A 25,677-nucleotide genomic window follows, 5' to 3' on the forward strand; every position below is an offset into this window, starting at 1 on the left:
TCTGGAGACCTTGCAACTGTCGTGCCCAGCACAACCTTTACTGGCAGCATCAAGAACAGGAGCTTGGGCGTTCAACAAGGGCAGCCCCAGAATGTCTCCACGGAAGGGCATGACCAGTCCGGAGGGGCGCGTGCAGTGACTAAGAGCTCTGCTGGTGGGATGGCAAAGGCGACAGTCCTGTTCGCGGTGCCCAGAGGCAGGCGAGCCATCTGATCGGGTCACCACAGCAAGAGGCAGCCTGGTGGTCAGGAGCCAAACAACGGAAGCATCGAATGATGTTGTAACACATGGAAATGTACTGCCAAAGTGTAAGCTATATTCAAAGCCAACTTCTCTATTTCACATTTCAGTCAAACAAATTGCAAGAGACTCAATTAGTAGCAAGGTAGGCAACAGGAAATGCGCTGCAATGATCAAACTATCAATTGAATTGCATTTAAGAGCAATAGTAATATATAACAATTTGCGTAACACATTTGGTTTCTCTTTTATTTTCCCATAAAGGACAAACCAAATGTCTAGATGATAGATAGCTGCAACTAAGTAAGGCTGAATTCAGTGTTAACACAAGCTAATCAATAGTGGAGAGAATCTTCTTGAATCGCCTGACCTGTAGGATGTAGATCTGCAAAATAACAACAGCAACCTCAAAAACAAATGATGTACAGTAGTAGTTTAGATCAGCAAAAGAACAACAGCAAGCCCATATAGCAAACTACACCCTTCGTTCCTAAATATAAGCCCTTTTAGAGATTCCAACAAGGACTACATACAGAGCAAATGAGTGAATCTACACTCTAAAATACGTCTATATACATCCGTATGTAGTCCATATTGGAATCGCTAGAAGGGCTTATATTTAGAAACGGAGGGAGTACACAGATACGTACAATTCAACACAGCAATGCTCAACTCTAAATCACCGGACAAACCTAAAGCAGCTTGCCATCCATTGTTTAAATCGGAATACCTGAGATCTTCCTCATCAGCACGACTAACAAACAAGTCACTGCTGATCCACTCGGACAGGTCTGTGTGGCTTCGGTGCTGAAATGCATGAGAAAGCCGTCGTCATCACATATAACATTAAAGGACATGGCAAAAGTTTCTTTGATGCTTACACTTGTGGTTCTGATTCTAATAGAATATGGAAGTACACTGACCGGATCCCTAGTGCTAACTTCTACGAGACCCCAACTCATATAAACAGAACCAGTACAGTTCGAACTTTAAGCAACATTTTAACACGGAAGTAAGAACTGAATTAAAGCAACCATGCCAGGAATTGTGGAATAATATGTGAAATGTGAATGTAAAAGAACAAACCATTCGGGTTTCCTTGTTCATAGAAATTTCTAAAAAGAGCGACTGCCTCTTCCGCCATTATCCCCCCAGTACATTTAAAACCTCTTGATCTGGTATCTTGGCTCCTAGCAAAAGAAACGCATGAGACCATGTTAGTTGTACAATTTGTGAGTAACCTAAATAACTAACATAATTTGGAATTAGAAGAATGCATGAGAACTCAATAAGAATGTATGGCATTCAATGCAAACAGAAAGATTATGCAAGCCCAACTTTGTCATGACACATCATAGAATATTGAACTACTGGTAGAAAGGCATTATTAACATTCAAAGTATAAGAAGGTTTGTTCACATGAGCAGAGAGTTTTCAATTTGCCGCTGATATCCCCTCACCCTGTCAAGTCATCCGACGAAAGGCTCTCATGCAGTGACATGACTGATCCACATCCCCCGAATTTATCATTCGGACACCCAAAGTATACTTCCCTGATTCCTACCAAAAATATCATAAATTCTTACTGGTTAATATAGTTTCAACAGGAGAAATAGAATAATCAAGATGGGGCAAACAGGAGAAATAGAATAATCACAGACCTAGTATCGACAATGCTGATGCACACATTATGCATGGCTCGCACGTGACATAGAGGTCACATCCTGCAAACTTATCCGCGACCAGTGTCTGGTCAAGGCCAATACTCTGCCACTCCTGGAGAAGGACATCGATTGCTTCCATCTCAGCATGTCTTGTAGCCTTACAATTGAAGTAATTTATTTCAGAGGAAAAAACACAAAAATGTCTCAAAGCACAAACATCCAGCACACGGGAGAATAGCATACATTCCGGGTGGCATTGGTCCTGTTGCTACCAGAGGCAATAACCTTCCCGTCCTCCACAATCACACATCTATCTTGACGGGGATGGAACAATACAATTAGCACATTAGGAACTACAAATTTACCTTCCACCGAGTGAACTGTGAACTATATTCAAGGGAAACCAGAGCATACCCTACAGGAACCTCAAGGTTGTCCAGCGCAAACTTGGCCTACAAAAAAAAACAGCAGGAGCTCTGCCTTCATTAATTAAGTAGGAAAAAACCGACCAGTTTATGATGGAAACCTGTTGGAAACCGATAAAATTGGATCGACTCGCCTAGCTAAACTAGGCCCGGAGCTCCGCGCTCATAGACAACACAATGAACCCAAAACACCCACAAACCTAAGAACAATTGATGACAGGTAGAAGATACAACTCTGTCAAAAGATGTCACTGTCATGCTGTAGACACACTACACCCTGATCAAGCAGACCAGATTTGGCATGAACCACACAAATGAAGGTCGCAAGATTCCTGGAAGGTTTCAAAGAAGCACGAAAGACAACCTGCCAAGAGGCGGGAATCCAAACCCATCCCGACTACCAACTGAGCCAACAACGCCGCCACCCACATAGCACAAAGCCAAAACCTCACCCCTCTAGGGCGCCACTGCGTCGCTTTTCAGGGATGGTACCCCGGCATCCACTGCCTCGGCCTCACTGGCAGAGCACCCGCATGCCAAGGCCTTCCCATGCACCTGGGCAAGGGAGAAGCCACGGCCGCACCAGGCACGCCTTCCAAGGTCCAGCGCCAGATTCGGAGCCACCACATGAAATGGTTTTTCTTCTCCCTGCAGCTAACTAGCCTGAGATAATGCCAGTAACTCTGCTCGGTAGTTTTCTTAAGGCCTTAACATTTTGCTGCTACACTCATTGGCCTATACCGGGTTCGATTAACCCGGATTACACTCAATCACACGTACTGGTTGTTGAACCATCTAAATTAAGCATGTTCAGGATGATCTGAGGATGAAGCTAATCTACAAAAGTAGTTTCAGAGAGTTGAGGAAATAATTTCAGTCAATCAGGCTCCTATAGGGAGAAGAAAAAACACTTGAATCCCTGGCAATCCGTCAGTCACACATATGGGAACGATCAAGCCCGACGCCACATGCCCACCACAGCAGGAACTCGACAACGCCGCCGCGCTAGACTAGCCGCAGGGCTCGCCGCTCCGGCGTCGAGGACAACGCAGCCACAGTTCAGAAATACTGGCACGCATGTTCTACTCGTACGGCAAGCACGATTTGAGCCATACCTGGTCGAGCGCCAGCTCCATAAACGCCGTAGCCGACATTGGTTGGGCACGAAGGGTCAGCGAGAGAGCGCAGGCAGACGGCGCACCGGAGATGCGGCGAACGAACTGCTCGAGTGGGGGCGTCTAGGTTTCTCCTTATTTTTCCTTCTCTCTTCATTTAGGCCGTGGGCCGGGCCCTGAGAGCCCATGTACTTCGTCGTCTTCTGACTGGGCAACAAAGCGGGGAGGGAGCCACCGGGTCTCACCCACCAACGGCGGAGATGGGTGGTGGTGCCGCGAGGAGGGTTCTCGAGGCGTGGAAGCTCGGAGTGGTCAAGTACGGCGACGCCCTCAGGCTCCAGGAGAGGCTCGTCGCCGACCGGAGAGCCGGCCGGGTCCCGGACCTCGTGCTCTCGCTGCAGCATCCGCCTACCTACACCCTCGGCAAGCGGCGCACCGACCACAACCTGCTCGTGCCGGAGTCAAGCCTCGCGGGCCTCGGCGCCGAGCTCTACCGCACGGAGCGGGGCGGCGACGTCACCTTCCACGGCCCGCGCCAGGCCGTGCTCTACCCCATCCTCTCGCTCCGGGACATTGGGCTAGGCGCGCGGAGGTATGTCGAGGGGCTCGAATCCGCCATGATCGAGGTTGCCTCTCTGTACGGCGTCAAGGCGCGGCCGGGGGGCGCCTGCGAGACCGGCGTGTGGGTCGGGGACAGGAAGATTGGGGCCATCGGGGTCAGGATCTCGTCAGGGTTTACCTGCCATGGCCTGGCCTTCAACATCGACCCTGATTTGGGCTACTTCAAGCACATCGTGCCCTGCGGCATTGCTGACAAGGAGGTCACATCGCTGCGGCGGGAGGCCGCGGTGGAACTCCCTCCTGACGAGGTGATCCATGGTCAGCTCGTGCAGAGCTTGGCGACAACCTTCCGTTTCAGTGATGTTAAAGTCAAGGATGATTCCGAGTGTGCAGACATGATTAGCTCAGCTGCAACTGAGCAACACTGATATGTATTTTGCTCTTTGTACTTTTGTATACTGGGATTTTGCCTCGACACCTAGTTATAAACTTTTGGGTTTCAAAATTTTCCTCTGATAATGTTGGTCGTAAATGAAGGTGCTTCCCATGCTGTTGGCAAGAGCTAACATCTGAACCATCCTATTAGTGTGGTGTCTTCTTGGTATTGCTTTAAACAGCATCCTGCTTCATGAAGATAATAATTGTGTGTGTGGATATATATCAGCTTGGTTGAAATATATGGGAGAACACCTTGCCACGGTAACAACATTGGAGAAGTCGTCAGATTTTGCTTGTTTCAGATAAGCGGAAACAAAGGTAATCTTCATATGGTATAGGCCAACAGTGAAAACCTGAACAAGCCTATTTGTCTCTGCTTGGTATTCTTTTGACCGGAGATGGCAAATTCTGTGGATATATTACACTGTTAACAGATGGTGTGGGTGTTATATGGAGCTACCAAATGTTGATACTGAAATTTTCCTCTATTATTGAGCATGCAGACCTTTTGTCTTATTTGATGTCGTGTCCTTGTTTTGTTCTCTCTTGATGATCAGGTCCATTTGGACAAGCCCTGGCTGCTGTAGGATGCTTGAAGGCAAAGAGGTCTTTAAGAATGTAATTCATGTGTAAATTTGCACCAATAACCTCTCCAACTGTGGAATATAATCTATTTTCGTTCCTCCGACTTCAGCAGGTCTCCTGAAATATTGCATAATATTGATTTTTCGCTGAGATGGTAAAGCTGGTATGTTGCTACGCCATGCACAAATAAAATGATCTTACACATTCGCCTGAACTGGATTTTGCTTATTGCATTGGCATCCTGCTATTGATGGCCAATGTACAAAATATGGTTTGGAATAAGATTGCTGCCCATCTTTCATGTTCATCTACTCGTGGTCTTTTCTATCACCAAGATGTTTGGTAACTTGTTTATGGCCATGCTGCATATATTTATACTATGATGATTTGAGAGCTCTGCCCTCTGTCACCGTGTGTGTGTTCCTACCCTAATCGCCTAATCCATTCTTATTGTGTACTAGTACTATGTAGCATAATAATAGGGTAAGGAATGTATTCATTGCTTTTGAAGGTACAAGATGCTGCAGTGTCTCAACAGAAATAACATGAGAGTTTGCAGAAATGAACTCTGCCTTCTGAATTAGCAGTGGTATTTCATTTCAATTGAACTAAGAAAATCTTGGCCACATCCCACATGCAAGTATCTGGTGCTCTAGCATGCGTGTAGATGGGAAAAAACATGTGTATCATATTAGTTCTTTGAGGTAAGATCAATTGTCTTCCACTGATCCATTTACAAAAAATGGAAGAATCTGATAGAACCGAATCTCCCTGCATCTATGTCTTCGGAAATGTATGCATCTTGGCACTCGGTGCTGCAGGACTGGAGATCAGCACAGGCCGTCTTTTGCTCCACAACGCCGGGGGCCCAGGAAGAAAGCGCCTCTGAACGCAGCGCAAGGGGCTTGTTCTTGCTCTCCGAAGGCGTGCCGCGTGGCGCCGCACTCGAAGAAGGCGAGCTCGCATTGGCTCCCGGCTCCTGAGCCCCGGATGAATCAAAGCAGATGGAGACTGCCTTTCCAGATGCGGTCTGCAGCTGGAACTCTGTGGGAGTGAGGGCAAGGAAGGCGCTGTTGCATGAGTGCTCGTTGTAGTATGTGACTTGGTACAATGGGGGGTCGCTGTGATCTTTCTGCTGAATCTGCTTGGTGGCCGGGCAGTTCATGTTGTCTTTGTAGGTGCATCTGTAGTAGTACCTGTGGCAGGATAGAAAGAAGAAGACGAATCTTCTGTGAGTAAATCGAAGAACTGAGGCTTCTTCTCATATATTGGTAAGTTTGTTACACTGTGCATCCCTATGGTAGATTTGGATGAGAAGAATGAAAAGACCACCCAGGAATCATGAGAGAGAGGCCGGTAAAAGACTTGTGATGTGCCTAGACGAGGCGCTAGATACTAATGGTTTTTTTGGGAGCACATGCAGATGCAGATCACCAAATGAGGATGAGGACGAGGAGACCAAAGGCGGGATGCGAACCTGGGAAAGTTGCAGTTGTTGATCTTCTTCTCGCCGTACTTCCTCCATTGGTGGCCGTCGTTGTGCGGCGCAAAGGTATCCACCTTCCTCATGCGCTTCTCTTTCCTGCAAGTTTGTTTCATTTCAGAAACAAATCAAGAGAGGTTACTCCGATTGAACTGACCGCGCGCGCGCGCGCGCACACACACACACACATATATATAGAGAGAGAGAGAAAAGAAAGATGCAAAGAAGCAGAAAACTGACCTTGATCCATGGCCTAGAAGGTGTGATTGATTTGGGCTCGGCACGGGAGACATTGTTTCCCAGTCCCAGAGCAAGAAAGGAAGCGCGGAGGAGAGGAGAGGAAGAAGAAAGGAAAAGAAAGGTATGAGGAGCTAGCCTTAATCAGAAGCGTACTAGAGCAGGGCGCCCCTTTTAGCTTAACGTCAAGACCTCTATAATTGAGTCCCTGATGCAGCGCCATGGATTATAAAACTCCCCCTCCCCCTCATAAACTGAGACCGGCAAGGGAGGAGGGAGAGATGCAAAGATAATCTTGTCCTCCCTCCCTCCCTACCCGGCTCCCAGTCCCAGAGGGCAGAGGAGCAGAGCGTATCGCTATCACGTGCTCCCCCGCACCGACGGGCCGCCCGCGACCCCGAGAAATTTCTCCGCACCTTCTTGGGCGAAAGCCCTACAAGTGGCCTCGGGTGATGTGTTCCGGCCCTTTTTTTATGGCGCCAAGCACTGTCATCGATCTCGCAACTGGGTCTAACAATAATAACCCCCCCTTCCCCCTCCGTTGATCGGGACTCGCCCGCCTATATTGTATTCGGCCGGACCGGTTCAAATCTTGTCCAAAATGGAAGTTTGGTAGCGCCCGGCGATTAAACTAGTCGCCGGATTCTTCTTGGCTCGCGGAGGCCGGGAATCGTCTCGTTGCTTGGGAGGGGAGACTAGCTGATACCTAACGCACATCCACGGTTTGCACGGTTTTTTTTATAAGACCCGCACTGCCGCACAGCCAACTTGAGGCCGGAAGGAATCTCTAAAGCTCCCCCCTAAATTAGGACCCCGGCCCCCCAAACATGAGATCATCCCTGAGGTTTTCTCCTCCTCCCAACTGCAACTGGATGGATGCCTGGTCACCCCCACCATTATGTGATGCTGCAAATGCAAATCGCCCTCTGCTCTGCATCACCATGCCGCTCTGGCTCGTCGATGCGTCGGGTACTCGCGTCGGGTCTTCCCAACCAGTAAAAGCATCTCTTGCCGTTCTCCTCCTCTGTAGAAATAGGAGTAATATACTCCTATTTTTCTTTTCTGAGAGCTCTGAAATAGTATTCTCTTGTGAAATGTTGACTGGCAAGCCAGGCACAGCACCATGTCCATGTTATTGTTTCCAGCCAGAATGGCAACCATGACCTACTACAACTATTCTCCTGGTTTTCTTTTCTTTTCTTCTCCATATAATAAAATGATAATAAAAAAAACGGGGTGTTGATCCTTGACCATGTACTCCTCCAAGACAGCTCACAAATGCCGCAAGGTCAAAGAATTCAAAGAGAAGGAAACCAAGTGTTACCAGATCACATACTTTATTCCTCGCGGGAAGAAAAGATCACATTGTTTATTCTACCAGCATGTTACTATAATTAAGACCTGCTTAGCCAAAGCTCTGACCTTTTAACCCATTTCCTCCCCCCCTGTAGTAATTTACAAACACTATGAGGCGGGGACACGTAGCCCCTTTTTTAATTGCCTTCTTCTAGAAGTAGGACAGGTAACGCCTTCTCATTGGCCGTTCGGCAGAGAGGGGGAAGGGGGATGCATGCCATCCAGATCTTGGCTTATTCATTGACTTTGCACACTATTTTTATTTTCGCAGTATAGTAAATGTCCAGCTAATTGAGTTGGTTACCAACTAAAATAGGGCGTCACAGTCCTGATGAGAAAACAGATAAAATAAGCCGTAGAAGTGTGGCCACAATGAAGTACACGATTAACAATCCAGAGCCAAGAGATAGAAAAAGTGTGCAAGTGCGGCGCGTCGACGTTCAGACCTGCAAATATCAGCGAACGCCATAGACTCATTGTTAAATTAATACAGTGTAACTACCCAAAAAACATGGAAATAAATACGCAGGAGTAGTTTTTTTTTTGCCGGGAATAAATACGGAGTAGTTATCCAAATATACAGTACATGGTTAGGCACTAAAACCTACTCCACCAAAGGATATATATGTTGCGGCACATGGATATAGTCTTTGAAACCCAACTTTGACGTCTTTAGTGTATTGGTTTGTGAAAGCAATTTAGAAATGTCACAATTCTAGAATACACCTTTTTCATTTTGATCAGTCAAAGTGATCCTTTTTATGTATCAATAGTCAAAGGGAGATATTTGACTACACATTGTTGGGTCATCCCCCCCCCCCCTCCCCCCCTGGCTGTACCGGATATTGCGGTGGTAATCGATTCTGATATATTTCAATAACATTTTGTTGTATGAGACATGAATATTTCGATAAGTAATATAAAAACTATAACTTAGAATACATATGATATTTTTTATTATTATTGTGAGGTTGTAAAATATTTATTATACATAAGTACATAATATTACATGCATAGTTGCATGTTGAGGTAGACTTTTTCAACCATAGCTGCATGATATGATGAACCTTTTCCCATAAATGATTGCATGTTGAGATAAATAAATTAATGAAGATCATCTATCATTTCTTTAATTTTGATCTTGTATAACCAACAAGACAACAGATGATTATACATCTAAAATTCAATCTAGTTTCGCCTCTCTATATAAGAAATATTACTATTCCATGGTAATGCATGGGATGAAGTGGTCATCTTGTTATCTTTTAGAGATATGGGAAATTAATATATATGGTTCATTTTATATATATACTCCTCTTCATTGTTGACAGTTGTTGTTCTAGTGCACTGGTCTCATGGAGCCTTACCACGACGCCTCTCCGACGGTTTAGTACAACAAGTTTGGCCCAGCTCCAGTGAGGGAGGGATGATGACGATGGCGCGCCATTGGCTCATGCCGGTGTTTGTAGTCGTCGCTAGGTGTTCTACGAACATGGATGTAATCTTTATTATTTCTATGCCCTCGGTACTGCCATGGCATGATGAGTACTCCCTTCGTCCTTGAAAGAGTGTATTTCTAACTTTGTTGGAGGGTCATACTATCTCAAAGTTTGATCGAGTTTGTGTAAATATATGTCAATGCTTATGAAACCAAATAGTTATATGATGAAAATATATTTTGTCATGAATCTAGTGCTACTAATTTGATGGCATAAATGCTGGTCTATTACTGTATAAATACAATTAAATATAAAAAAATTTAACTTTTCAAGAAAGTTGGAAGTACACTCTTTTAAAGACGGAGGGAGTAGACAAAAAATTTCCTCGCAAAGAAAAGGAAGACTCTGAATTGCTTTGAGAAAGATTGAAACAAGATACAAGCATCGACCTTGAGTAAAAGAACTTGAAATGTCCGGTCCGAGTATAGTAATGCTTGCTAGTCCTAGTAAAACTTTGTAGAAGTAAATTAACACTGGGTTGTGAGCCGCCGGCACTAGAGCCAAACACCAGACGGCAAAGTTTTGGTTAGAGAATAGCGCCAAACCGCATAATATCTCGTGTTAAATGATTGTACGAACCAGGGCACATTTCTTAGCTCAGTCGTTACTTATGTGGAAGGTAGCACTTGTTATTCGCTGATTGGTCTTTGTTAAGAAGTGACCCCACTTTTTCGAGTCAAAATAAACTAAATCTCTGAGTGGCGCAAGCCGGCAAGTCTGGTCGCCAATAAAAAGTAGGGAGTATTCGTCATCGCTTCTTCATCCATCCATTAACTAAGACAGGGACGAGAAGATTGAAACTTTCTTGAGCTGCTCTGCTTTTTCTTCAGCAAATTGATGTGCTTCTAGCTGGAACTCAGTAGAGTATTTGTTTAGGAAGTCTCTAGGGCGGACGGAGACGGACCACCGTTGGTCAGAGTAAATTAGATTGGGCAGTAGCTCGAAATGTCTTTCCTGGGACTGGGAGGCTAGAACTGGGAAAAAAGCAACAGAAAAGAAATGCCGACAATCCTGTTGGCGCCCATGGTTAACTTTTCCGGTTGGGCGGATTAGTCATGCGTGATAAGGTGGCCGGTGCTCAGTGTTAGCAGCTCTTCTTCCCACGTCGTCACCACACCTCCGGTTTATTCATTCCTTTATTTAAAATGCCGTCAAACTTTTCATCCAGGAACAACAACAAATGTGTGTCAATGTTTCGTTTCTTTATCCAGTGTTTTTCTTTCATTTGTCCTGCACGTTTCATTTCAATGTGAGCAATCCTACAGAACAAAATCTCGAAATGGTCTCAATGTGAGCAAAGCTTATCTTAGTTCTGTAGGATTTTGGTTCGTTTGAGGACATGTACAATGGAGGCATCACCATGCATATGCCCCAGTGAATCCACGCAAGTCTGAAGGAATGAAACCACCGTCTTGCAATATTCTGGGCATCGGAGGCACTAGTCTGTGGTCCACATTTTCCAGTGACTCTGTTCCTTTCCTACGTCAAGCACACCGGGGCTTCTCTTGCTTTTTTGGTGCATACTCCTCTTTTCTCTTCTCTCTCTTTGCTTTTCACATGAGGAGGCTGGCTCTTCTGCAAGCATCACCTTTGGTCTGCAGGCAACACCTTTCGCTGAGCTGGGCTCGTTAAGACAGACGTGGCAGCTGGGGCACTAGTCCATGCTGGAGCATTGGCCATGCCCTGATTGCATCACAGAAAAAACAAAGGATTTTTTAAGGAGGTTTGAGTGGATGCTAATTTTTTTATAAAATATAATGCAAAGGAGTCCTTAGGGAAAATTCATATAGGATTCAATCAACACAGGAAGAACTCCTAAGAATTCCAATCCTATAAAATTCATATAAAATCCTTTATACCAAAGGAACTCTGAAAATGAAGATGGGCATTGAGCAATTGAGAGTGAACAAAAGCTTCTTTTTTTGGAATCAATTCTAATAGGCTTACTCGTGACGCGTCGGTCGCGCACGCGCATGCTATGCGTCACAGTGGGTCCTTCGCACATTCCCCCTTTTCGCTCTTTTCTCCCACCACCCCGTGGTCGCATCCCCCCCATTCCCCATTCTCCTCTTCTTCTTTCCACCAGCGGCCAGCGTTTGCTCCCAATCCGCACGCGCGGCCGATGTTATGAGAGGTTCCCACCACCCACCCAACGCGAGGGCCACTAGCGATGCTATGTAGGGAGGCACTTAGGATGCGAGGAGAAGCCTGCGGGCATAGGTCGTAGGGGGATCCATACCCACCATGACGTGATAAAGGGCGGGAGGAGGGGTGATGCTACTTTAGGAGGCAAACCATTGTTTGCTACAATGACGGCGGCTCGCCAAGGTATGAGATGTTGGTTGCGATACTACTAGGGATGCCATGCCCTCTGACAAAGACGGAAGAGTGAGCTTGCTGCGGTGGCTGCGACCACCCCACCACAAAAAAAACACTCATGTGTTGGTACGTGTTTGTCATAGTAGGTCATGTTTTCTCTCGTGCATGTACATCCATAATGATTTTATGACAGAATCAAGATAGCCATACCTATTGAAAGGATCGATATGGTTGACTAGATGGGGGTGAATAGGCTAGCAATTTTTAGTTTTTCTTGACAAATTGGGTAAAGCAACAAATAGGTTGTCTAGATATGCAACTAGGTGAACAACCTATATGATGCTAACAAAGGAAACAACACAAGCAAGAAAGGAGTATAACACAAGTAAAGCTTGCACAAAGTAAAGGTAAGAGATAACCATGAGTGGAGACGAGGATGTGTTACCGAAGTTCCTTCCCTTTGAGGGGAAGTACGTCTCCATTGAAGCGGTGTGGAGGCACAATGCTCCCCAAGAAGCCACTAGGACCACCGTATTCTCCTCACACCCTCACACAATGCGAGATGGCGTGATTCCACTAGTGGTGCCCTTGAATGCGGCGACCGAACCTTTACAAACAAGGTTGGGGTAATCTCCACAACCGAGTTAGAGGCTCCCAACAACACCACGAAGCTTCACCATAATGGAATGTGGCTCCGAGGTGACCTCAACTGTACAGGCTGCTCAAACACCCAAGAGTAACAAGATCCGCAAGGGATTAGTGGGGGAATCAAATTTCTCTTGGTGGAAATGTAGATCGGGACCTTCTCAACCAATCCCTAAAAAATCAACAAGTTTGATTGGCTAGCGAGAGAGATCGGGCGAAAATGAGCTTTGGAACAACAATGGAGTTTGGGGAGGAAGAGGTAAGCCTTCTAGAGGAAGAATACCCCCTTTATATAGCGGGGGACAAATCCAACCGTTATGTAGCCCTCAGCCTGCACATAGGTGGTACTACCGCTCGGGGAGCCGTACTACCACCCAAACGGTAGTGACAGGAAGTAAGTGCAATGACATGATACGTCTCCAACGTATATATAATTTTTGATTGTTCCATGTTGTTTTATTATCAATCTTGGATGTTTTATAATCATTTTATATCATTTTTTTGGTACTAACCTATTGACATAGTGCCCAGTGCCAGTTCCTGGTTTTTCCATGTTTTTTACATCGCATGAAATCAATATCAAACAGAGTCCAAATGGAACGAAACTTTACGATGATTTTTTATGGGGGCCAAAAGGAAGCAGATGGGCCCTGGTTGCACCTAGGGTGCCCCGAGAGGGGCACAACCCACCAGGGCCCTGGCGCGCCCCGGTGGGTTGTGCCCACCTCGGGTGCCCCCCCGGACCGCCTCTTTGCTCTATAAATACCCAAATATTCCCAAAACCCTAGGTGAGTCGACGAAATATTCATCCAGCCGCCGCAGAGTCCAGAAACACCAGATCCAATCTAGACACTGTCACGGAGGGGTTCACCACTTCCATTGGTGCCTCTCCGATGATGCGTGAGTAGTTCTTTGTAGACCTTCGGGTCCGTAGTTAGTAGCTAGATGGCTTCATCTCTCTCTCTCTTGATTCTCAATACAATGGTCTCTTGGAGATCCATATGATGTAACTCTTTTGCGGTGTGTTTGTTGGATCGATGAACTTCGAGTTTATGATAAGATCTATGTTTTTATATCCATGAAAATATTTGAGTTTCTTTGATCTCTTTTATGCATGATATCTTATAGCCTCATATTTATTCTCCGATATTTGGGTTTTGTCTGGCCAACTCGATCTATTTATCTTGCAATGGGAAGAGGTGCCCGGTAGTGGGTTCGATCTTACGGTGTTTGATCCCAGTGACAGAAAGGGAACCGACACATATGTATCGTTGCTACTAAGGATAAAAAGACGAGATCTATATCTACCGCCATATAGATAAACGGATCTTGTCTACATCATGTCATCGTTCTTATTGCATTACTCTGTTTTTTCATGAACTTAATACACTAGATGCATGTTGGATAGCGGTCGATGTGTGGAGTAATAGTAGTAGATGCAGGCAGGAGTCGGTCTACTAATCTTGGACGTGATGCCTATGTAATATCGTCATAATTATTTGAAATTCTATCAATTGCCCAACAGTAATTTGTTTTACCCACCGTTTGCTATTTTTCTTGAGAGAAGCCACTAGTGAAACCTACGGCCCCCGGGTCTTATTTCTCATATATTTGCCTTTGCGGTCTACTTTTTCCTTACTTTTATTTTTAGATCTATTAAACCAATAATACAAAAACACTTTGCTACACTTTATTTTATTTGCGATCTATTTATCCAATCTATTACAATCTTTTTACCGTCACACATCAATTTCTGGTGCCGTTACCCGAAAGGGATTGACAACCCCTTTAACACGTCGGGTTGCAAGGTGTTGTTATTTGTGTGCAGGGGTTGTTTACGTTGTGTTGCTTGGTTTTCGTACTGGTCCTATAACCTTGGTTTCATAACTAAGAGAAATACCTACCGTCGATGTGCTGCATCATCCCTCCCTCTCCAGGGAAATACCGACGTAGTTCCAGCTGCCATCAAGGAGAATTTCTGGCGCTGTTGCCGAGGAACATCTTCAACATAACCAGGTTCCTAATCACAAATCTCATCTCCTTGCAATTTACATTATTTTTCATTTGCGTCTCGTTTTCCTCTCCCCCACTTCACAAAAATTTGCCATTTTATTCGCCTCTCTTTTTCCGTTCACCATTTTCTTGCCGGATCTGTTTTTGAGTGCAATCTTGTTGTGTGGTCATCATGACTCAAGAGAACATCAAGTTATGTGATTTCTCAAATACCAATAACAATGATTTTATTGGCACTCCGCTTGCTCCTCCCGCCACTAGTGCGGAGACTTGTGATATTAATACTGCTTTGCTGAATCTTGTTATGAAAGACCAATTTTCCGCTACTCCTAATAAGGATGTCGCGTCCTATCTTAATACCTTCGTGGAATTGTGCGATATGCAAAAGAAAAAAGATGTGGACAATGATGTGGTCAAGATGAAATTATTTCCATTTTCCTTGCGTGATTCTGCAAAAATCTGGTTCTCTTATTTGCCTCGTAATAGTATCGATTCTTGGAATAAGTGCAAAGATGCTTTTATCACTAAGTATTTTCCTCCCGCAAAAATTATTTCCCTTAGAACCCAGATCATGAATTTCAAGCAACTTGAACATGAGCATGTTGCGCAATCTTGGGAAAGGATGAAAATGATGCTGAGGAATTGCCCAACTCATGGGTTAAATCTTTGGATGATCATACAAAAAAATTATGAGGGATTGAATTTTGTTTCTCATAATCTTTTAGTTCCGCTGCGGGTGGTACTTTTATGGGAATTACTTTGGGTGAAGCCACCAAATTTCTTGATAATATTATGGCAAATTATTCTCAATGGCATACCGAAAGAGCTCCTACTAGTAAAAAGATTAATTCGGTTGAAGAAATTTCTTCTTTGAGTGAAAAAGTTGATGCTCTTATGAAATTGGTTGCTATTAAAATGCCTTTGTCTTTTTGATTGAGCAAAATAGTGATGCCATTGATGTGAATTTTATCTCTAGAAATAATTTCAACAACAATGCTTATAGAGGTAATTTTAATCCTAGGCCTTTTCCTAGTGATTCCTCTAATAATTATGGTAATTCCTATGGAAATCAATATTATAATAATAATAGGAACACCTCTGATCTTGAAAATAATATTAAAGAATTTATGAACACACAAAAAGTTTTCAACAATTCCATAGAAGAAAAGTTGAAAAAATTGATGATTTGTCTAGAAGTGTTGATAGAATTGCTCATGATGTGGAAAATCTCAAGATGAATTTTTTTGTGCCTAAAGTAGATGAATCAATTAAAGTTGTTTATGTTTCTATGGATGAAAGTAAGAAAAGAACTGCTATGCTTAGAGCTAAAAAGAGAATTTTTGGAAAAAGCTTTTTCTAGTGATTATTCTTGCAAAAGTGATAAAGATCTTAAAATGATTGGTGTTTCTTCTATTGATTCCTTGTTTAGTAAAGTTAAGAATGATAAAAGGGACTGGAGAAGAGTCAACTTTAGGTAGAAGGCATCCCGATATTTCGGAGGGTGAAAATCTTGTTGAGAAAATTGATGAAAGTGGGTTTGAAGAGGTCAGGACTTTAGCTAGTGATGCACCCAGTATTTTGGATTACAAAGACTTTAATTATGATAGTTGCTCTTTGATTGATTGTATTTCTTTGTTGCAATCCATGATAAATTCACCCCATGCTTATGAACAAAATAAAGCTTTTACTAAACATATTGTTGATGCTATAATGAAAAATCTTGAAGAAAAATTGGAATTAGAAGTCTCAATTCCTAGAAAATTGCATGATGAGTGGGAACCTACTATCAAAGTCAAGATTAAAAATTATGAGTGGTTTGCTTTGTGTGACTTGGGTGCTAGTGTTTCTACAATTCCGAAATCTTTATGTGATGTGCTTGGTCTTACCAATCTTGAAGAATGTTCCTTGAATTTGCACTTGGCGGATTCCACTATTAAATAGCCTATGGGAAGAATTAATGATGTTCTTATTCTTGAAAATAGGAATTATGTGCCCATAGATTTTATTGTTCTTGATATTGATTGCAATCCGTCTTGTCCAATTATTCTTGGTAGACCATTTTTACGCACTATTGGTGCCGTGATTGATATGAAAGAAGGCAATATTAAGTTACAATTTCTTTTGAGGAAGGGTATGAAACACTTTCCTAGAACTAGAATTAATCCACCTTATGAATCAATCATGAGGGCATCTTATGGATCTCGAACCAAAGATGACAAAACTTAGATCCTTGCTTTATGCCTAGCTAAGGGCGTAAAACTATAGTGCTTGTTGGGAGGCAACCCAATGAATAAATTTATTTTTGCTTGTTGCTTTATGTTCTTGTGTGTTTACACAATTATGCTACTGTTATGATTGTGTTTTTTATGTTTTAATTAGTGTTTGTGCCAAGTAAAGCCTTTAGGATCTTCTTGGGCAATAGTTGTTTGATCTTGCTGAAAAAACAGAAAGTTTGTGCTCACGAAATTAATTTTAATTTTTTACCAGAGGGCAATAAAATACCCATTCCAATTGCAGTAGATCAATATACAAATTTCTCAGGTATTCCTATTTTTTCAGAGTTTTTTGAGTTACATAAGTATTCGAAATAGTCAGATGGCTACAGACTGTTCTGTTTTGACAGATTCTGTTTTCTTTGTGTTGTGTGCTTATTTTGATGGCTCTATGGTTTTCTTTGATGAGTTTTTGCCATAGAAAAGTTGGAATACAGTAGATATAATACAAAAACAAAATATGAATTGGTTTGATACAACACTTATAGTAGTGGCTTATTATTCTTATACTAACGGATCTCACGAAGGCTTTGTTGAGTTTTGTGTGATTGAAGTTTTCAAGTTTTGGGTTATCTTACGATGGATGAAGGAAGGATGTAAGAGCTTAAGCTTGGGGATGCCCCGACATCCCAAGCTATTATCCAAGAATGAGCAACCAATTAAGCTTGGGGATGCCCCCGAGTGGCATCCCCACTTTCTTCCAACAACTATCGGTATTTTACTCGAGACTATATTTTTATTCGTCACATGATATGTGTTTTGCTTGGAGCGTCTTGTATGATGTGTCTTTGCTTGTTTATTTTGTGTTTTAAGTTATCAATCCTTGCTGGACACACCTATTTGAGAGAGCCAAAATTATGTCATGACTTGTTATAATTGCTCTCTATGCTTCACTTAAATCTTTTATGAGCTAGGAATTGCTCTAGTGCTTCACTTATACCTTTTTGAGCACAGTGTGCTTTGTTATTTTTGAAGAAATGCTATCTTGCTTCACTTAGATTTGTTTGAGAGTTAGTAAAATTTTGAAGAAATTCTCTCTTGCTTCACTTAAATATTTTGAGAGAAAGAAAATTTGTTATGCTCATGATCTTCACTTATATTTGGTTGAGCTTATGAAAAGCAACTCATGAGAATTAGTCCCAAAGTGATAGATATCCAACAAGGATAAAGAAAAAGGAAATGTCATGAACATCATTGGACAAAATAAACTTGATTCTTAGTAATAGTTTTGAGATATGATGATGTGATATGTGAGTTATGTTGATGAGTAATTGTGTTCTAGTAAGAATATTGGTGTTAAGGTTTGTGATCCCCTATGCAAGTATGAAAGTTAATAGTCATGCAATGAAAATTATATCCTACTTGTGGTGCATTATTCGGTGTTAATTATGCTTAATGCTTGCTTATGAGATTATTCGTTTCTTGGTTGGTCGCTTCCCAATCTTTTGCTAGCCTTCATTTTGCACTAAGTATGACCTCTACTTGTGCATCCAAAATCCTTTAAACCAGTTTTGCCACATGAGTCCACTATATCTACCTATATGTGGTATTTTTTTGCCGTTCTAAGAAAATTTGCATGTGCCATCTCTAGTTTTCAAAATAAACTTCTTTTCTGTGTGTTTGTTTCGCTCGCGGAGCGGTGAGGGGTGGCTAATATTTTCCATGTTAGATGTGTTATTCTCAAGATGAGTGTTTATTCACTTGTCATTGCACAAGAGTACGACAAAGGTATTAGGGATGCCCAATACAGAAATGCAAAAAAGAAATGAATTTACTTTATGTTTTCAAATAATAAATTCCTTGGAATATGGAGGGCACTCATGGATACGGTTAGCCATGGAAAGTGAAAGTTATGGTGGAAAAAGGAATAAGCTTTATTTTCTATTTGGGAACCGCCTATGATATATTTATGCATGGAAAGTATTGGGAACTCTAAGTCGTTTTCGTTGGTGGGATGGATACACCTCCCAAAGTGTTTTTATCTCAAATTTTTTGCTTTGAGCTCTGGCACCTCTACAAATCCCTACTTCCCTCTGCGAAGGGACTTTCTTTTACTTTATGCAATTTTTATTTTGAAATTTGAGTCTCCATCTTCTCTCATAAAAAGCACCAACTAGGAGGAAATATGATTGTGCTCAAGTATTGGGTGTAGTTAATATTCGAGTGTGTTTCATGAATGGATCAATGTTTGAGCATGATGGGCTAGGGATAACTTATTTTAGGATTGATATTTTGAAAGACATGGTTGCTTGTTGATATGCTTGAGTATCTAAATTATTATGTCAAAACAAGACTATTGCTTTGAATCACATAAAAGTCCAAATGTCCATGCTATAAAGAAAAGAATATGATATGACTTGATGAACAACACTCCACATCAAAAATTCTATTTTTATCACTTACCTACTCGAGGACGAGTAGGAGTTAAGCTTGGGGATGCTTATATGTCTCCAACGTATCTATAATTTTTGATTGTTCCATGCTGTTTTATTATCAATCTTGGATGTTTTATAATCATTTTATATCTTTTTTGGTACTAACCTATTGACATAGTGCCCAGTGCCAGTTCCTGTTTTTTCACATGTTTTTTACATCATAGGAAATCAATATCAAACGGAGTCCAAATGGCATGAAACATTATGATGATTTTTTATGGGCCAAAAGGAAGCAGATGGGCCTTGGTTGCACCTGGGGGGGTGCCCCGAGGGGGGGGGCACAACCCACCAGGGCGCGCCAGGAGGCCCTGGCCCGCCCCGGTGGGCTCTGCCCACCTCTGGTGCCCCCGGACCGCCTCTTTGCTCTATAAATACCCAAATATTCCCAAAACCCTAGGTGAGCCGACGAAATATTCATCTAGCCGTCGTAGAGTCCAGAAACACCAGATGCAATCTAGTCACCATCACAGAGGGGTTCACCACTTCCATTGGTGCCTCTCTGATGATGCGTGAGTAGTTCTTTGTAGACCTTCGGGTCTGTAGTTAGTAGCTAGATGGCTTCATCTCTCTCTCTCTCTTGATTCTCAAGACAATGGTCTCTTGGAGATCCATATGATGTAACTCTTTTGCGGTGTGTCTGTTGGGATCGATGAACTTCGAGTTTATGATCAGATCTATGTTTTTATATCCATGAAAGTATTTGAGTTTCTTTGATCTCTTTTATGCATGATCTCTTATAGCCTCGTATTTCTTCTCCGATATTTGGGTTTTGTCTGGCCAACTCGATCTATTTATCTTGCAATGAGAAGAGGTTCTCGGTAGTGGGTTCGATCTTACGGTGCTTGATCCTAGTGACAGAAAGGGAACCAACGCGTATGTATCATTGCTACTAAGGATAAAAAGACGAGATCTATATCTACCGCCATATAGATAAACGGATCTTGTCTACATCATGTCATCATTCTTATTGCATTACTCCATTTTTTCATGAACTTAATACACTAGATGCATGCTGGATAGTGGTCGATGTGTGGAGTAATAGTAGTAGATGCAGGCAGGAGTCGGTCTACTAATCTTGGACGTGATGCCTATGTAATATCGTCATAATTATTTGAAGTTCTATCAATTTCCCAACAGTAATTTGTTTACCCACCATTTCCTATTTTTCTTGAGAGAAGCCATTAGTGAAACCTACGGCCCCCGGGTCTTATTTCTCATATATTTGCCTTTGCGATCTACTTTTTCCTTACTTTTATTTTCAGATCTATTAAACCAAAAATACAAAAACACTTTGCCGCACTTTATTTTATTTGCGATCTATTTATCCAATCTATTACAATCTTTTTACCGTCACACACCAATTTCTGGCGCCGTTACCCGAAAGGGATTGACAACCCCTTTAAAACGTCGGGTTGCAAGGTGTTGTTATTTGTGTGCAGGGGTTGTTTACGTTGTGTTGCTTGGTTCTCTTACTGGTTCGATAACCTTGGTTTCATAACTGAGTGAAATACCTACCGCCGCTGTGCTGCATCATCCCTCCCTCTCCGGGGAAATACTGGCGTAGTTCCACCTACCATCATGACACACAAGTCACGGGCCAGTAGTGCCACCGGAGTGGTACTACTGCTCGCCCCAGCGGTACTACTGCTGAGGTTGTGGTACCACTTTACTATGGTAGCAGGGGCTGCAGTAGTATGGTAGCAACGGTACTACCGCCCAGAATGGATGGTACTACCGCTTACAGCCGGAACCGCCGCTTCCTACTTCCGCTGAGGAAAATAGAGGATTGCTGAAGAGCAGAGCCACGAGCGGTACTGGCAGCGGTAGTAGGCGCGGTACTACCGCTTACAAGCGGCACTATGGCTCCTACTAACACTTGCTCTACTAGGTCAAAAGGGGTTGCACAGAGGTGAGCATGAGTGTGATAGCCTGGCTTATTAGGGATGATAGACTACTCATATCAATAAGGAATTCCTTCTTTTCCGGAAGCCCATTCGGACAGAATTCCAATGTTAAGCGTGCTCAGCTTGGAGTAATTTCAGGTTGGGTGACCGACTGGGAAGTTTCTCCCGGGTGCGCACGAGTGAGGACAAAGTGCATAGAAAAGACTAGTATTGATATGTGGGGCCAGTCTAGATCCCGCCAGGAGTAACGACCACCGGCGGGTGTGTTCGGGGCGTTACAAGTTGGTATCAGAGCCGACCCTCGCGGTTATCCGGATGTTTGCGAACAGGTGTGCAGCCATGTTGTTCATGACGTTTGTGACCCGTCGTGGCACACGGCATGACACATGTACCAGACTGGAAGCACATACGTATGTGCCAAGAGGGAACGTTCATGTGGCCCGACGAGGACATCGGTTCCACTGAGTGGGGGTGTATGTGATAGCCTGGCTTATTAGGGATGATAGACTAGTCATATCAATAAGGCATTCCTTCTTTTCCGGAAGCCCATTCGGGCAGAACTCCAAAGTTAAGCGTGCTCAGCTTGGAGTAATTTCAGGATGGGTGACTGACTGGGAAGTTGCTCCCGGGTGCGCACGAGTGAGGACAATGTGCGCAGAAAAGACTAGTATTGATCTGTGGGGCCAATCTAGATCCCGCCAGGAGTAACGACCACCGACGGGTGTGTTCGGGGCGTTACAATGAGGGACTACCGCTGTACTACCGTGCAACCCATCGTGAAAAATCAAGACCTGAGCAGAAAGCAGTAGTACGCGCGGTACTAGTAGCGGTACTACCGCTTGTGAGTGACCTCTTTGCAAACAGAGGGAGAACTCCATCGAAACAAAAAGACAACGGGGGTGCAAAGTAGAATGTGTACGTGATGATCCCACCCAAATCTTTGTTGGAAATATGCTCTAGAGGCATTAATAAATTGGTTATTATCATATTCCTTGTTCACAATAAATGTTTATTATTCATGCTAGAATTGTATTGACTGGAAACTTAAATACATGTGTGAATCATAGACAACACAATGTTCCTAGTGAGCCTCTACTAGACTAGCTCATTGATCAAAGATGGTTAATGTTTCCTATGTTGGGGAACGTAACATGCAATTTCAAAAAAAAATCCTACGATCATGCAAGATCTATCTAGGAGATGCATAGCAATGAGACGGGGAGAGTGTGTCCACGTACCCTCATAGACCGAAAGCGGAAGCGTTAGGTTAACGCGGTTGATGTAGTCGAATATCATCACGATCCAACCGATCCAAGTACCGAATGTACGACACCTCCGTGTTCAGCACAAGTTCAGCTTGATGACGTCCCTCGTGAAGGAAATATGCCCTAAAGGCAATAATAAAGTTGTTATTTATATTTCCTTATATCACGATAATTTTTTATTATTCATGCTAGAATTGTATTAACCGGAAACTTAGTACATGTGTGAATACATAGACAAATAGAGTGTCCCTAGTATGCCTTTACTTGACTAGCTTGTTAACCAAAGATGGTTAAGTTTCCTAGCCATAGACATGTGTTGTCATTTGATGAACGGGATCACATCATTAGAGAATGATGTGATGGACTAGACCCATCCGTTAGCTTAGCACTATGATCGTTTAGTTTATTGCTATTGCTTTCTTCATGACTTATACATGTTCCTATGACTATGAGATTATGCAACTCCCGAATACCAGAGGAACACCTTGTGTGCTATCAAACGTCACAAGGTAACTGGGTGATTATAAAGATGCTCTACAGGTGTCTCCAATGGTGTTTTGTTGAGTTGGCATAGATCAAGATTAGGATTTGTCACTCCGTGTATCGGAGAGTATCTCTGGGCCCTCTCGGTAATGCACATCACTATGAGCCTTGCAAGCAATGTGACTAATGAGTTAGTCACGGGATGATGCATTACAGAACGAGTAAAGAGACTTGCCCGTGATGAGATTGAACTAGGTATGATGGTGCCGACGATCGAATCTCGGGCAAGTAACATACTGATGACAAAGGGAACAACGTATGTTGTTATGCTGTTTGACCGATAAAGATCTTCGTAGAATATGTAGGGACCAATATGAGCATCCAGGTTCCGCTATTGGTTATTGACCAGAGATGTGTCTCGGTCATGTCTACATAGTTCTCGAACCCGTAGGGTCCGCACGCTTAACGTTCGATGACGATATGTATTATGAGTTATGTGATTTGATGTACCGAAGGTTCTTCAGAATCCTGGATGAGATCACGGACATGACGAGGAGTCTCAAAATGGCCGAGACATAAATATTCATATATTGGAAGGTTACATTCGGACAACAGAATGGTTCGGGTCATTTCGGATAAGTTTCGGAGTACCTGGGGTTACCGGAACCTCCTTCGGGAAGTTATTGGGCCTTATGGGCCTAGTGGTGGAAGAGAGGAGGCAGGCCAAGAGGTGGCGCACGCCCCCCCTAGCCCAAACCGAATTGGACTAGGGCTAGGGGGCCGGCCCCCCCTTTTCCTTCTCTTCTTCCTCTCCTTCCTTCTTCTCCTACTTGGACTAGGAATGGGGCAAACCTACTCCTACTAGGAGTAGGAATCACCCCCTTGGGCGCGCCCCTTGAGGCCGGCCCTCCTCCTCCTCCCCTCCTTTATATACGGGGAGGGGGCACTCCATAGACACACAAGTTGATCTTTAGCCATGTGCGGTGCCCCCCTCCATAGTTTTTACACCTCGGTCATATTGTTGTAGTGCTTAGGCGAAGCCTTGCGTCGGTAACTTCATCATCACCGTCAACACGTTGTCGTGCTGACGGAACTCACCCTCGAACTCAGCTAGATCAAGAGTACGAGGGACGTCACTGAGCTGAACGTGTGCAGATCGCGGAGGTGTCGTGCGTTCGGTACTTGATCGGTTGGATCGCGAAGACGTTCGACTACATCAACCGCTTTACTAAACGCTTCCACTTTTGGTCTACGAGGGTACATAGACACACTCTCCCCTCTCGTTGCTATGGATCTCCTAGATAGACCTTGCGTGATCGTAGGAATTTTTTGAAATACCACGTTCCCCAACAGTGGCATCTGAGCCAGGTCTATGCGTAGATGTTATATGCACGAGTAGAACGCAAAGAGTTGTGGGCGATAATAGTCATACTGCTTACCAGCATGTCATACTTTGATTCAGCGGTATTGTTGGATGAAGCAGCCCAGACCGACATTACATGACCGTGTTCATGAGACTGGTTCTACCGATGTGCTTCGCACATAGGTGGCTAGTGGGCGTCTGTTTCTCCAACTTTAGTTGAATCGAGTCTGACTACGCCCGGTCCTTGTTGAAGGTTAAAACAGCACACTTGATGAAAAATTGTTGTGGTTTTTGATGCTTAGGTAAGAACGGTTCTTGCTAAGCCCGTAGCAGCCACGTAAAACTTGCAACAACAAAGTAGAGGACATCTAACTTGTTTTTGTAGGGCATGCTGTGATGTGATATGGTCAAGACATGATTATATATAAATTGTTGTATGAGATGATCATGTTTTGTAACAAAATTATCGATAACTGGCAGGAGCCATATGGTTGTCGCTTTATTGTATGAAATGCAATCGCCATGTAATTGCTTTACTTTATCACTATGCGGTAGCGATAGTCGTGGAAGCAATAGTTGGCGAGACGACAATGATGCTACGATGGAGATCAAGGTGTCAAGCCGGTGACGATGGTGATCATGACGGTGCTTTGGAGATGGATATCAAAGGCACAAGATGATGATGTCCATATCACATCACTTATATTGATTGCATGTGATGTTTATCTTTTATGCATCTTATTTTGCTTAGTACGGCGGTAGCATTATAAGATGATCTCTCACTAAATTTCAAGGTATAAGTGTTCTCCCTGAGTATGCACCGTTGCTACAGTTCATCGTGCCGAGACACCACGTGATGATCGGGTGTGATAAGCTCTACGTTCACATACAACGGGTGCAAGCCAGTTTTGCACAAGCAGAATACTCAGGTTAAACTTGAAGAGCCTAGCATATGTAGATATGGCCTCAGAACACTGAGACCGAAAGGTCAAGCGTGAATCATATAGTAGATATGATCAACATAGTGATGTTCACCATTGAAAACTTCTCCATCTCACGTGATGATCGGACATGGTTTAGTTGATATGGATCACGTGATCATTTAGATGACTAGAGGGATGTCTATCTAAGTGGGAGTTCTTAAGTAATATGATTAATTGAACTTTAATCTATCATGAACTTAGTACCTAATAGTATTTTGCATGTCTATGTTGTTGTAGATAAATGGCTCGTGCTACTGTTCCTTTGAATTTTAATGCGTTCCTAGAGAAAGCTAAGTTGAAAGATGATGGTAGCAACTACACGGACTGGGTCTGTAACTTGAGGATTATCCTCATTGCTGCACAGAAGAATTACGTCCTGGAAGCACCGCTA

General features: G+C 43.3%; 3 protein-coding genes across 6 annotated transcripts; 1 reads left to right on the forward strand and 2 right to left on the reverse strand.

The window, feature by feature from the left end:
* Nucleotides 1–410: 410 nt before the first annotated feature.
* On the reverse strand, nucleotides 411–3,583 carry EMB2191 (Cytidine/deoxycytidylate deaminase family protein). Of its 4 annotated transcripts, XM_087518493.1 has the most exons (8): nucleotides 3,445–3,583; nucleotides 2,319–2,356; nucleotides 2,148–2,214; nucleotides 1,902–2,061; nucleotides 1,701–1,800; nucleotides 1,327–1,430; nucleotides 971–1,047; nucleotides 411–625 (listed from the first exon to the last, which is right to left on the reverse strand). In XM_087518493.1, exons 1-7 carry the CDS (start codon nucleotides 3,481–3,483, stop codon nucleotides 1,007–1,009), a joined length of 549 nt encoding a protein of 182 aa, XP_087374619.1. In that variant the 5' UTR covers nucleotides 3,484–3,583; the 3' UTR covers nucleotides 411–625; nucleotides 971–1,006. The 4 variants fall into 4 exon arrangements, with proteins under 4 accessions (XP_087374619.1, XP_087374620.1, XP_087374618.1 ...); XM_087518494.1 differs by lacking the exons at nucleotides 411–625; nucleotides 971–1,047 and having other exon boundaries at nucleotides 1,054–1,430; nucleotides 1,902–2,016; XM_087518492.1 differs by lacking the exons at nucleotides 411–625; nucleotides 971–1,047 and having other exon boundaries at nucleotides 1,054–1,430.
* Nucleotides 3,584–3,704: 121 nt separating this feature from the next.
* LIP2 (lipoyltransferase 2) lies at nucleotides 3,705–4,555 on the forward strand. Its single transcript, XM_048715217.2, has one exon. The coding sequence runs from the start codon at nucleotides 3,705–3,707 to the stop codon at nucleotides 4,431–4,433; it is 729 nt and encodes a 242-aa protein (XP_048571174.2). The 3' UTR covers nucleotides 4,434–4,555.
* A 941-nt stretch (nucleotides 4,556–5,496) lies between these two features.
* Nucleotides 5,497–7,103, reverse strand: LOC125551847 (uncharacterized). The gene is made up of 3 exons (XM_048715216.2): nucleotides 6,752–7,103; nucleotides 6,506–6,610; nucleotides 5,497–6,224 (listed from the first exon to the last, which is right to left on the reverse strand). The coding sequence occupies exons 1-3, from the start codon at nucleotides 6,802–6,804 to the stop codon at nucleotides 5,762–5,764; spliced, it is 621 nt and encodes a 206-aa protein (XP_048571173.1). The 5' UTR covers nucleotides 6,805–7,103; the 3' UTR covers nucleotides 5,497–5,761.
* Nucleotides 7,104–25,677: the final 18,574 nt, after the last annotated feature.

This window comes from Triticum urartu, chromosome 4A, assembly GCF_056163025.1.
Source record: "Triticum urartu cultivar PI428250 chromosome 4A, HENAU_Tu73, whole genome shotgun sequence".
In the NCBI taxonomy this organism is placed as follows: domain Eukaryota; kingdom Viridiplantae; phylum Streptophyta; class Magnoliopsida; order Poales; family Poaceae; genus Triticum; species Triticum urartu.

What these genes read in the sequence shown, in the direction of transcription:
- EMB2191 (XM_087518492.1), bottom strand. Translation starts at nt 3,483, where the DNA reads ATGTCGGCTACGGCGTTTATGGAGCTGGCGCTCGACCAG. An exon ending in TGGAGCTGGCGCTCGACCAG is followed by an intron (nt 2,357 to 3,444) that starts GTATGGCTCAAA and finishes TTTTTTTTGTAG; the next exon opens with GCCAAGTTTGCGCTGGACAA. An exon ending in ATCAGCATTGTCGATACTAG is followed by an intron (nt 1,801 to 1,901) that starts GTCTGTGATTAT and finishes TATTTTTGGTAG; the next exon opens with GAATCAGGGAAGTATACTTT.
- LIP2 (XM_048715217.2), top strand. Translation starts at nt 3,705, where the DNA reads ATGGGTGGTGGTGCCGCGAGGAGGGTTCTCGAGGCGTGGAAGCTCGGA.
- LOC125551847 (XM_048715216.2), bottom strand. Translation starts at nt 6,804, where the DNA reads ATGTCTCCCGTGCCGAGCCCAAATCAATCACACCTTCTAGGCCATGGA. An exon ending in CTTCTAGGCCATGGATCAAG is followed by an intron (nt 6,611 to 6,751) that starts GTCAGTTTTCTG and finishes ACAAACTTGCAG; the next exon opens with GAAAGAGAAGCGCATGAGGA. An exon ending in AACAACTGCAACTTTCCCAG is followed by an intron (nt 6,225 to 6,505) that starts GTTCGCATCCCG and finishes ATCCTGCCACAG; the next exon opens with GTACTACTACAGATGCACCT.